General features: G+C 39.9%; 1 protein-coding gene across 1 annotated transcript in view; it reads right to left on the reverse strand.

Annotated features, from left to right (window-relative positions):
• Window positions 1–3,987: 3,987 nt before the first annotated feature.
• NUDCD1 (NudC domain containing 1) overlaps window positions 3,988–13,715 on the reverse strand; it is a 159,704-nt gene continuing 149,976 nt past the window's right edge. The window contains exons 9-10 of the mRNA XM_050940947.1: window positions 10,914–11,073; window positions 3,988–4,503 (exon numbers count right to left, since the gene is read on the reverse strand). Of these exons, the coding sequence (XP_050796904.1) occupies window positions 4,211–4,503; window positions 10,914–11,073 (453 nt within the window). The 3' untranslated portion in view covers window positions 3,988–4,210. The remainder of the gene's footprint in view (window positions 4,504–10,913; window positions 11,074–13,715) is intronic.

Here is a 13,715-nt window from a genome sequence, read left to right on the forward strand (position 1 = left end):
CTCTACATCTTAGACTTTGGGATAATAAAGATGCATAGTTTTACTCAAAAAGCTATTCAAACTCTACTTATATGATGGAAACAGAAAACAACCATTTGTATGTAAATGTTAATATATACTAATGCACAATTGACTGCAGCCTTTATTTCCACCAAATACAAACATTAGATCTGCATAATATGAAGAGCAAGACACAAACTGACAAAAGCCAGAAAAATTCAAAGTTATAGATGTAATCATGCCCATTATTCAAACCAGCTATAGAAGAACTAGTCAAAAAAGAGTTTCAGCCTCAACTACTAATCTTGTTGCATTTGTCATTTCACAAACCTAGATCCAGACTCTGGCTGGCACAGTGCATACATGCAGGCCAGAAAATAAAACAGTCAGCAGCACTGTGCAGTGGAACAATGCTGATCACTCCAGTTCTTCCTCTGGGAAAAAGTGAGGAACTGCTCTGCAGGTCATCCGTGACTTATAGTGCACAGAGATGCAACAAGACACAGCCAAAGGGTGAGAGGATGCAATGTGCATGTTTAGGGGCGTATGCATATTTGATTCCCTGACTATACGACTGCTCCATGAAAATTGAGCTATGACCCCTTGCAAATTATTCCTATTGCTTCCAGAAAGAGCCTATCCATGAGAAAGTGCATGTAAGGATTATCGTAACCAGGATCTCTGAGCACAGTACCACTGCTTTTGGCAGAAGTCCTTCTGCTGCAGTGCAAACATCAGCCAGAGTTTGGCCCAGGTATTGAATATCCTTTAGTATTTGTCTATTATAATCTTCAGAAAAAAATTAGAATGGTTTATTGTAGTTTTAGCAAAAGAAAAGGCGCACATTTGAAATGATAAACTGAAGATATAAAAAGTCATTTTAAACTTTTTTTAAAAAAGATTTATGAATGTAATGTTTTAATTATTTTTAACTTGCAGAATAATACATGTTTCAGTTATACACATCCAGGGAGAGGAACCATTACAAAAAGAGCATTTGAAATAGATTTGCACCTGTAACAGCCAAATGGGTTCCCCAACATTTTGTAAATAGCATCCACCACATTTGCTTGCAGGCTGGGACATTCTAAAGAGCTGTACCTTACAAAATGAGAGCACTCCAAGGTAGTTGCAGATTCTCAGCCAAAACAAAAACCTCACCCAAAATCAGGTGACCACACCCCACACATTCTGAATAATCACATTTTACTACGTCTGAGTCTGTGGTAGCATATGACAGATAAAAGCCTCAAAATAAAATGAATGTAAAATGGGAATGCGAAAGTAACAAATATGGCTCTGCACTGGCAACCATTTAATTATGGATTTTTTGAGCAGAAAAGTAGGTTGATTTATATCAGCATGTATGGCTCATCCAGGCAATTGATCTTTTAAATAAAAAACAATACTCTTAACTCTTTAGAAGGCCATGGAAACATTATTCTATGCTAGTTTTTTTTAGCAGAATACATTTCAGGGTCCATTCCCATTGTTAACAAGTGAGCACAGTATTCAGAAAAAGGAGGAACACTTTTTCCACTTTAGTCAGTTTTTGCTGCTGAGTAAATGTGACCTTGTTTGAAGCTCAGAACATTCTAGCAGCATCCTTTCCCTTACTATTTGTTATAACTAAGGCTATGAAGAAGGTGACAATTGTACCTGACTTTGCTTAATCTGTCCCAGAAGATAATGGAAATTAGCTTTAGCTATCTAAGCCTTAGTAAGTGTAATTTTATATGGAATAGTTGAATTATTATTCATTTATTCTGGAGCTTCCCTCCATTGAAGAAATCCAGTTTCACAGTTGATCTGACTGATACATTTTCCCCAACATGAGCTGACTCTTTCTGCATTATTTATTCCAGCTGGTTATGTTTTGGGTCTGAACTCAGGTGTGTACAAATCTCAGCTTCACTTAGGCTGAGAAGAAACGAATCCAACTATTCTCTGCCGCATGCACTTGGAGTTAGTATAAAGCAAAGCTTTTTAAAATATTATAATAAGTGTCCTACTATATTGTTTTTGACATTGCTTATTTACTCAGTGAAAATTCAGAAGTAGGGCACACATGAAACTACATATTCTAGATAACAGAATATTAAAGATTTTTTTTTGTTAATTGATAGTAAAAATAAAGAGACATCATGGAGGTTGGGCCCAATTGTGTTCTCTAACTCTGGTCCTGAAGTTTTTTTTACTGTAGGATGACTACCTTTAAATCTGCTATTGTGTGGCCAGGAAGGTTGAAGTGTTCTCCTATAGGTTTTTGTATATTGCCATTCCTAATATCTGACTTGTGTCCATTTACCCTTTTACATAGGGGCTGACCAGTTTGGCCGATGTATATAGCAGAGGGGCATTGCTGGCACATGATGGTGTATATAACATTGGTGGACATGCCGGTGAATGAACTGGTGATGTTGTAGCTGATCTGGTTAGGTCCTGTGATGGTGTCTGTGGCATAGGACCAGACTTCAAAGAGAAACTGATGAGCTTAAGTTCATTTGCAAATTTGATACCATAAGCTCAGGATTAAACAAAGACTGTGAATGGCTAGCCAAGTGCAAAAGCAGTTTTTCCTCCCTTGGTGTTCACACGTCAACTGCTAGAAGAGGGCCTCATCCTTCCTGACTGAACTAACCTCACTATTTCTAGATTGATTCTTGCCTGCATATTTATACCTGCCTCTGGAAATTTCCATTACATGCGTCTGACAAAGTGGATATTCACCCACGAAAGCTTATGCTCCAATACATCTGTTAATCTATAAGGTGCCACAGGACTCTTTGTTGATGCCTAGAAATATCTCTGTTACCTACCAAGCTGAGACATTTCCTTCTAATATTTGATATAATCTGAAATAATGTAGAAAAAGACATGCAACATGGGGGACAACATAACACAGATTCACTGTTCAGTTTATATAAGTCACACGTTTTTACTTTATCTTTTATGAAATTTAAAAGTACCAGCTGAAAGAGATACTTAGGAATCTTAAGCAAAAATCTAAAACAGGAGGAGTTCGAGACCAGCCAGTTTTTCATCTTAACCATGTTGGCAATGTCTCTTTAAAGATGTTAAAAAATACTATAGATCGAACTTCTGACAAATATATATATTTATTAAACAGAACCTTACATTGTTATGGTCAGCAAGGCCACTATGTAAAAGCAGAACCTCTTTCTTAAGCCTTATTCCTATAAGCTGAGCATATGCAGCACAGTTATAGGAATATGAGATAATGGTTAATTAAACCCTAATTGCAGAATCTATATTCATGGTGATTAAGTATAAGGCAGAAGCAGCACAGCTTGAGTTTTGTATCTCAGGTTAAGTTTGACTGCCAGGTAATAGCCCATGATTTAGTGGTAAAGGATCAGATTTCATGTGGAAGTAACTGATATACAAACTTAGAATCTCACAACTGCACTTCAACCTGTACCATTTTAAATGTCATCAGACAAATGTTTTCTTCTCTCTCCCTCTGCCCCCAAGAGAAAACTACCAAAACCATTTTAGTTTTTAAGTTTTAAAATGTTTGAAGATTTAATGGGAAGCACAAATGTGTCTCAATCAGATTACTACAATTGCATGTACATAATGGGGTTATTCGACCTGAATAAAAAATATGCCCGAGAAAAGCAGATGCCCCAACACATCATCATTTAACAAATGAGCCATGATTTGCTAATACTAAGTAAAAGACATTTAAACATAAATTGAGACTAAAATTTTCAAAAATAATTTAAATGGCTCTGAAAATATCTATTATTTGGGGAACGTGTGATCTTTGCCTTGTGTTTATATAAGCTTGTAATAAAACAAGGCTTTGTTTTATTTATCTGAATAATACCTACAGAGAGAAACTGTGGCAATTATACAAAATAGAAATAAGTGAATACTCAAGATCTTCTTGCATGGCAGAAGTGTGGTGGAAAAACTATATGACAAAAGCAATGCACGGATGGATCATTTCACACATGGACGTTCTCACAAACTTCAGTGACAATGGAGTTGAAAAGCTTTATCTAACTGGGCACAGAGACAAGTTCCAGTGAACATATTTTGGTTGCCCTTTTAAAAATTAAACAGACTACATATGATATTTTACTTCAACTTCAGTAGTATGTGAATTAACTTTTTAGCTAATATCTCATCATTTCTCAGACCAATTGTGAATACAGCCAAGTCAACATGACACATTGGATAATTAATTTTCAGTGTTTACCTTTATTAAAAACAAGGATTTTGTTGTGAGAACAAATAATCTCTCATTTGTAGCTTGAAAGCCCAAGATAGGATCACTGGCTTCCAGGGTTGCTACCAGCTGCTTAGCAACCTGCCCTACTTGTCTTCCCTCCTTCCTGTTGTAGAGAACAGTGGATAGAGGAGTGGGCTGTCGATAGATGAACACTCGACGCAGGCACTCACAAATAGCAGCATAGGAATAATTTGGAGGACAAGCAGTGAATTTCTTGTCTTGCTTTGATGCTTGGACATAACCTGCAAAGCATACAGATATACAGAGGCAAGAAAGAAAGTCAATATATATTTCAACTGTGCTTTATATTGCCATTTCAGAAACCTGTGCTTATATTTTAAAATTAATACACAAAAGGGCACAAAAAGATAAAAATACACATAAAGGACAATTTAGTACTAATGGCTCCCTTTGTCCTCTTAACACTTATCTCTGATACCTCTATGCATGCCCCTCTCTATGCCTGAAGACTCCTTCTTGACAGAGACATTCTTCCACTGTCTCCTCCTCAGAACATATTTCTTCAGTGAGAACTATGAGGCCTGGTACCACTTCCCAAAGAAGCGAGAACAAAATAGCTATTAGCAAAACTCTAAACACCACACACTGTATTCTTCAAAAATGTACAGCACATACTCTCTGAATACTCACTGAAATATCTGTAGGCTACATCTGAAGAATTTTTATTCTTCAAAACCATGAGTTAAATTAAGTCCGTTCTACATTAAGAAATGTAGCATCCGGTGCACATCGTTTTTGCCCCAACACATCCTAACAGTAAAACACAGATCCATCAAATTCCTCATAGAGTTAAACTCATTGAATTATTATGCATAGGCTACATAAGGGGCTGAAGAATAAATATTTTCCATCACTGAATAACGTTAAACAACTGTCCTCTTTCAAACTGACTGCCATCCAATATTGTGTCAAATGGGAGAGAGGCTATAGGGCCGATCTTAGCAAAATGGGCTACCATCTTCCAAAGGTAGTTTGGTTTCACTCTCATTGAAAACTATGTGGCCATTTTGAAAAAGACACCTCTGTTAGTAGCAGAGATGCATTCTATTTCCTCCTGTTCCCCTAGGGTGTCATTGCAGGGCGGAACTTAGGTGGTTTGGGTACCTTAGCTGTCCATACCTTAACATGTTTAGATTTATTTTATGTTTAAACCTAACTCTAAACTTCCTGAGGAGGGATAGCTCAGTGGTTTGAGCATTAGCCTACTAAACCCAGGGCTGCAAGTTCAGTCCTTGAGGGGGCCATTTAGGGATCTGGGGCAAAAATCTGTCTGGGGTGTGGTCCTGCTTTGAGCACGGGGTTGGACTAGATGACCTCCTGAGGTCCCTTCCAACCCTGATATTCTGTGATTCTATGACAACACCTTCATATTAAATGCTCGTTTTTGGAATAAATACAACATTCCTGCAATGCCTGTATTCTTAAGTTACTGATATTTGCTCAACCTTAACTCCAGTTTAACACAGTTTTATCTGGAAATAACTTGTTACCACTAAGCTAGACAGCCAATGGCACAGATAAGGACCCATGGTTGCTCTAAGAGGTAGTCTAGCCCAGCCCAGGAAAAGTTTTTATAAAGAGTGCTAGCTAATACATTTAATTCACATATTTTTAAATCCTAGTGTAGACAAGGTACGTCGGGTTTAAAAACAATCCTGGGGGTGAGGGAGTCTAGAGCCAAATCGCTATCATATGATATGTTGAAATATGTCTTGGCCTGTTTACATTGCAGCTTAAAAGTAAATGAACATGTTTTAATTAATTTTTAAATGTCTTATTTTCCTAGTCTAGACATAGCCAGGGCAGCAACATTGGGTTGGTAGCAGAATACAGATTGCTGAGCAGCCAGGAGACAAGGAAGATTTCAAGTCAGTCAGGGATTTAGAAGGGGAAAGACCAACACTCCCATCCTTCCAACAAGCTGCAGAAATGAGAGGGGAACAAAACCCCTGTAGAGTTATACTACCCGCCGGATCATCGGGTAGTGTTCGATGCATTGGGGATCGATTTATTACGTCTAGTCTGGAAGCGATAAATCGATCTGCTAATCGATGCCTATACTCCACCTCAGCAGGAGGAGTAAGTGCAGCTGACGGGGGCGCTGCGGCAGTCAACTTGCCGCAGTGAGGATGGACAGGTAAGTCGAACTAAGATACTTTGACTTCAGCTACCCTCTCGCTAGTGTAGCCCAAGCCTAAGCGCGGGGGGGGGCCCCCTCAAAAACCAACTTTTCCTTTACAGATTCATGGAGCTGAAAGCCAGAAGGGACCATTAGATCATCTAGTTTGACCTCCTGTATATCACAAACCATTACATTTCACCCAATTACCCCTGTATCGAGACCAATAACTTGTGTTTGGTTAAAACATAACTTTCAGAAAGGCATCCAGAGATGGAGAATCCACTGCTTCCCTTGGCAGTTTGCGCCAATGGTTAATCACCCTCACTTAAAAATGTGTACTTTATTAGGGATGCAACATGGAAAATCTTTACCTCATCTCTCTCACAGTGGTGACTACTGCAAGGAAAGGGAGCAAAGGCATTGTTCTTTTGGCTCTACTTCACACAAAGAGGAAGATTTGGCCCCAAATGATCACAATTCTCCAATCACTCTCTCTGTACTGTGGGACTGATTTTAGACTAGGAACGAAAACAGGGAAAAGAAGAGAACAAGACTATAGGCATTGCGTTAGTGATTAAAATGAGCACTGTGGATTCTGTAAAACTACCTTCTTTACCCCACAAGATGCTCACTTACTACCACTGACTGGCTCTAGCATGATATTTCTAATGTTTGGTTGTAGATAAACAAGGTGGTGACGTATGTGTTTTCTGGCAAATAAAAGGTAAACTAGATTAGCACAGAAGTGTAAACTTCAACATGGTACTGTAAATGATAGTACAGTAAGGAGGAAAACATGGAGGAACAATGATGTTTTTACCCCCACAAGCACAGAAAGCTTGAAGAGAAATTTTAATTTTCTTCCATTTATTTCCAAAGTTATAGAAATATTGGTGCACCTAAAGTCTTAAAAGAGTATTAATAATTAATTGTGAGATGCTTAAAATTAACTACTACTAGTTTGGAAAAAGATTTGCCGTGTCTTTTTTTAAAGCATTATAAAGCCAGTTTGCATACAAAAATAATGACAAATATACAAAGACTGAGAAATGATAGCAGATTTTAAAGGTACTTGAAGCCTAATGTGATATTAGATCAAGGTAAGAAGCTGATAATAAGATAGTTCAAGTACAAAATAAAACAACAAATACAAAAGGAAAAGAAAATCAGGTATGAGAGTTCAAATCCCAAAGTAGACAACAAACACAGTCTGGTTTGATTAGGTAGGCCACTATCCAGAATAAGTGTGTTCTCAGACTTTGCTGAAGTTATAATGGAAGTGAAGGATTTCTTAGCTTCTCTCACTGATTTAATGTGGGCTTGTACCAATGACCAGTGTTTACTGGACTGAGATCTAGTCTTTTCTGCCCTCCGATTTCATCTGTTGGAAGTCATTCATGAGTCACGATGACTAGGACAAACAATGTGAAGACAAGAGGCCACCACGAGAGCAGTGGTCTGTGGTCTGTTGCATTCTACTAGCTTATCAATACCCTAGTCAGGCAGTTCATTGTTTCGAGCCGCAAGTCCTGGAAATCTATGGGATTCATAAACTTGCAAGCATGCAACAACAGTTATGTCTGCCTGTAACTGGAGGCGCTGAGATGACAGTTTAGGCGTTTTTACTGTGGCTCCAGCACACTCACTGAGGAAGAAAATAAGTTCCAGAGACCACGGGGAGGGACCTTATAGTTATCACAGTGTATGTGAAATCTTGTGCTTGAGTGATTTTGATGGAAATAAGATATAGAGATCTCAGAGCTACAACTCTTAGATTCAGAAATAGAAACCAGATTCAAAAGGCTGAAATAAAATAAGAGATATTTTATTAATAACTGGTTAATAAACTAAAGGACAACACTGGCATAAGAGAATCCTGTGGCACCTTATAGACTAACAGACGTTTTGGAGCATGAGCTTTTGTGGGTAAATACCCACTTCATCAGATGCATGTAGTGAAAATTTCCGGGGGCAGGTGTATATATGCAAGGAAGCTAGAGACAATGAGGGTAGTTCAATCAGGGAGGATAAGGCCCTGTTCTAGCAGTTGAGGTGTGAAAACCAAGGGAGGAGAAACTGGTTCTGTAGTTGGCAAGCCATTCACAGTCTTTGTTTAATTCTGAGCTGATGGAGTCAAATTTGCAGATGAACTGTGGCCAGGGAGGTTGAAGTGTTGTCCTACAGGTTTTGTATATTGCCATTCCTGATATCTGATTTGTGTCCATTTATCCTTTTCCGTAGAGACTGTCCAGTTTGGCCGATGTACATAGCAGAGGGGCATTGCTGGCATATGATGGCATATATTACGTTGGCGGATGTGAAGGTGAATGAACCGGTGATGGTGTGGCTGACCTGGTTAGGTCCTGTGATGGTGTCGCTGGTGTAGATACGTGGGCAGAGCCGGCATCAAGATCAGCCACACCATCAACCTCCCTGGCCACACTATAGCAGACCTTAAGGTGGCCATCCTGCAGCAAAAAAACTTCAGGACCAGACTTCAAAGAGAAACTGCTGAGCTTCAGTTCATCTGCAAATTTGACACCATCCGCTCAGGATTAAACAAAGACTGTGAATGGCTTGCCAACTACAGAACCAGTTTCTCCTCCCTTGGTTTTCACACCTCAACTGCTAGAACAGGGCCTCATCCTCCCTGATTGAACTACCCTCATTATCTCTAGCTTGCTTGCATATATATACCTGCCCCTGGAAATTTTTACTACATGCATCTGACGAAGTGGGTATTCACCCATGAAAGCTCATGCTCCAAAACGTCTGTTAGTCTATAAGGTGCCACAAGATTCTTTGCTGCTTTTACAGATCCAGACTAACACGGCTACCCCTCTGATACTTGACTGGCATAAGAGCAAATGGATATAAACTGGTCATGAACACATTCAAGCTGGAAACAGAAGAAAGCTGCTAACCATCAGAGGAGTGAGGTTCTAGAACAGTCTTCTAATAGGAGTTGTGGGGGCAAACAATGTAATTAGTTTTAAGAGAGAACTAGACAAATTTACTAGTGCAACTGTGTGATTTGATTGTTTTTGATGGTACGGGGGTAGCGTTCAGCAGCCCTGGGGCTCACTTCTGGTCTATGTCTTATGTTCCTAAAAGCGCACATTTCAGCTGGCCATCTGCAGGAGTAAGGAAGGGATGTTTCTCTCCCCTAGTGTATTCTGAGATTTTTTTTTTTTTTTTAAAAGCTCTCTCTGTGATGCATCAGGATTGGCTAAGTATGGAGATGGGACCTAAGATGGGGAAGGCCAAAGCTCTAAGGTGGCACCAAGCAGGTGCTTGGTTCGCTGGGATTCTTGCTCACATGATCAAGGCCTAACTGATTGCTGTATGTGAGTTCAGGAAGCAATTCTCCCCCAGGTCAGATTGGCAGTCACTTTAGGGAGGGGTTTTGCCTTCCTCTGGAGCCTGGAGTGCAGGTCACTTGCCAGGATTATCGGAGTATATCTCACTTAATCAGTTTCCTGCCATGTGGAGTCTTGTGCACCTTGTTCCTTCCTATTTTCTGCCTGTGGCACATAATATGTCTAGTCTCCTGTGGGCTGTAATACTTCGGTCTAATTTCAGCTGCTGGGTGGTGTTGATGGCCCATGAATCATAGGTCAGGCTAGATGACCTGGTGGCACTTTTTGGATTTGAACTATATGACTATGATGTCTACAGACCAGCAGCTAGATAAAAATAGCCAAGGTGTAAAAGATGAACAATATCAGTCTCCTTGCTGCCAAGGTTAATTATTTAAAAGAAAATTACACGATAGTTACTAAGATGAGCCTTTATTTTAAATGTGAAAAGCTGAAAAATAATACAAAATGTGAATGTGAGGCTACTTGGCCTGTCACCTGGAACTTAAAGAGTCATCAGACTCTGAAGACCACTTATTAAAAATGTACCTTGCCATGAACATAATACACCTATACTCTATGCCCTGCACTAAATGCCTGCTGGTTTCTGGTAGACTTTAAGACGTTTGTTGTGAGCTAAAAAGCTTGAAATTGCCTGGGGCCTACTTACCCAAGAGACTACCTCTTTTCCTGGGTCATATGGCCACAGCTGAGGTCAGCAGTGGTACTCAAGCTGAAACCCTCATTATAAAAGGGAGCGTTCTCTAACCGTTGAGCTCCCCTCCATGATCTGAAATAGCCCAAGTCTGTTGACATTTAAGGCACATCTCTTCTCCCTGATATTATGTCAAGTATTCTTAAACCTCTTGTTCACATATTTATAAACATTTAGTTATGAAGAATGATGCATTGACCTCAACGTTCTTCTAAGCTAATCTTCTGTCAAGGCACAAACATTACCTATACCTTCTGTTCTAGTATTTCTAAAATTAATCCAACATTCTCTCATCAATAGAATTAATGTACTAATCAATCAAAATTTAATTAGAGTAACTCATGAACAAAATATAGATCTAATGGAAATAAGATGCCAAAACCTTGAGTAACGTTTGTTAGAAAGAGACAGGCCACTGAACAGTTCATTCCATACCTAAAGCATTGAAAGTTGCAATGTGCTCCCACATATTGTCTGGTTGGTCAGACCGTGGCTGCCAGAGAATAGCATCAATATCATGCCGCAAACAGAAGCAAGGCATTTCTTTGGGATCCACCACTGCTGAGAAGAGATACTGGTTGCTGCCAAGATTTACCTAAAAAAGAAATTAAATAAATCTTGAAGATGAATTCAAAAATTGCAAAGTACTCACAATACAAATAGCAGCAGATTTTCTGTCATAAATACAGTTAAGAGACTTGTTATAATTTTAGGACCTGGGAATGTTTTCTTGCAATATTGTATTACTGAAACATACTTGTTTGCAATGTTGTTGTAGCCATGTTGGGCCCAGAATATGAGACAGACAAGGTGGGTGAAGTAATATAATTTAATAGACCAACTTCTGTTGGTGGAAGAGAAGCTTACAAGCTTTGCAGAGCTCTAGAGCTTGATGGTCTCTAGGATATGGGTTCTCCAGCTGGGTGTTGAGGCACCCAGGATGGGGTCACAAAAAAGGTTTCAAGCAGTTTAATTTTATTGACTCAGTTTGATCATAATGATTGGGTTTCAGACCACAGCCCTAATTATCAGGACAAATTCTATTCACTTTCCACATGTGAGTGATTCCCACTGACTGCTGTAAGATAGCTTATATGGGAAAAGCTAGTAGGATTCACTCCAGTATCCTATTTAAACACAACATGCAATTAAATGTCACATATCACTTTAATTTACTATGAAACAGTCTTCTTGGATATTTAACAACAATATGTTTATGTTACACTGTAGCTACCAAATGCTCAAGAAAGAGGTTAGTATTATATGAAAAAGGGAAAGTAATTAAGTGGCATGGCCAAGGCCACTGAAGGATTAGCAGTCACGAGTTCCTAGTTCCCAGTTTGATGCTCAGATCACAACTATGTTTTCTAGAGGAATAAATGTACCTGAGATCTCCTTTACAACTGAAAATGTTCTCACATGCCAAGAGTATAGCAGTTGTTGCTAAATTAAGATACTCTGAATTATTGTAATTTGAAGCAGGTGATGGAGATGTGAGATTGCTACACCTGGTTTCAGATCATGCTACAAGTTTATTAGTATTATTACTCCTCTAAGTAGGTTCTGTAGGATACTGAATCTTGTAGATCAGTACTTTGGTAAGGGCAGTCCCCTCAGTACTTGGAATTTTTGTATTGATTGTTAATTATTTGTATTGTGTAGTATCTAGAGGCCACAGCCCCATTATGCTGGGCACTGTACAAAAATATAATAGAGATGGTCCATTCCCTGAAAAAAACCTTACATTCTAAGGATAATATGAAAGACAGCACATAGATACAGCAGATGGAGAACAGACACAGAAAGATTAAATTATTTGCCCAAGGTTATGCAGGAAGTCTGCAGCAGAGATGGGAACTGAACCCAAATCTTTAAGTCAAGCCTCAGCCATAACAGTGAGAGATAATCCTCTTGCAAAGTCAGGCCTCAGCTACAAAGCATCTAGAGTACAGGTATTGAAGGGTATGTGCTGTTTAGGAAAGACAAAAATAAAGACAAAGGTGGTGGAGTAGCATTGTATATCAATGATGAGGCGGACTGTACAGAAATAAGAAGGGATGGAATGGATAAGACAGTCTGCCTGAGCAAAAATTACATTGGGGAAGAAAGCTACTAGACCTCCCCTGAGATAGTGCTTGGGGGTGTGCTATAGACTGTTGATTACAGATTGCTCTCACCCCTCGCTCCACCGATATGGCCACCAGGTGCCCGTTATCTACCGGGTAATGAGCGTTGGAATAGGGCGGAGGTTCGATCACTGGATGCCCTGGGGGGGGTGACAAGTGCCCAAGGGTAGTGACGGGGATAACGCAAGCAATCAGTCGTAGTGTTAAAGATTAAGGATTTATTAAATGAGTCACAGATAAGGATAAGGGACCACACGATTAGTTACAACTTGGGCTTACAATATAATACTAGAACAAATAACACAAACACTACAATTACAAATAGAAGCTGGCCCTGGTATTTTTCTAAGTCCCAGTAATTATGCAGGTCGTCCCAGGGGTTAGTAAAAGTGATATTGGTATTATTATTAACCATAAATGCAGCAGCTAATCTTACTAAACACAGGTCGTGAGGCTTGACTGGCCCCCCTTGCTTTCAAGGCTTCCTGGTTAACGGGTTTCCCCTAGCAGGAGCCTTGGGGCGGCTGGAACCAGTCTTTGCCTCTTATCTAACAGTACAGTTATACTTAACAGCTAATTCTACTTACACACACAAACCACGAAAGTTTCATTACGGCCGGCAAGCTGTCAGGCTTCAGGAAACGCGTGAGCCTGGGAGAGACTGCAGGGTGATCAGGCCTGGATACGGTTCGACGGGAATTCGTGTTCTCTCCACCTGTCCCCGGGAGGGGGCCGACAATATATAACGAATTTTTCGTCATAATTTATGATAAGCCAATTGCGGGGTCGCGAGTGGCTCATGCCCATACAAGGGAGGCAATCGGGCCCCAGCATCTCTACCCAGGAAGCGACTGTCGCGGGGGAACTTCCCCTCCTCAGGTCGGCCGACCGCAAGGTGCTGTTTCCTGTTACAAGTTCTGCTTTCTGAGCAGCTACGTGATCAGTGGCAGTTCTGGGGGCTGGGGGAAAATTCCGTTGGGGAGTGGAGGCCGGAGCACCTGTTGTCTGGCCCTGGGGCCCAACTTGGGGGTCTAACATAGACCACTGGGATCTGATTTCGATATGGATAGAGACCTTTTTAATGATTTTAATGAAGTAAATATTAATGGGA

The sequence above is a fragment of the Gopherus flavomarginatus genome, chromosome 2, assembly GCF_025201925.1.
Source record: "Gopherus flavomarginatus isolate rGopFla2 chromosome 2, rGopFla2.mat.asm, whole genome shotgun sequence".
Classification (NCBI taxonomy): domain Eukaryota; kingdom Metazoa; phylum Chordata; order Testudines; family Testudinidae; genus Gopherus; species Gopherus flavomarginatus.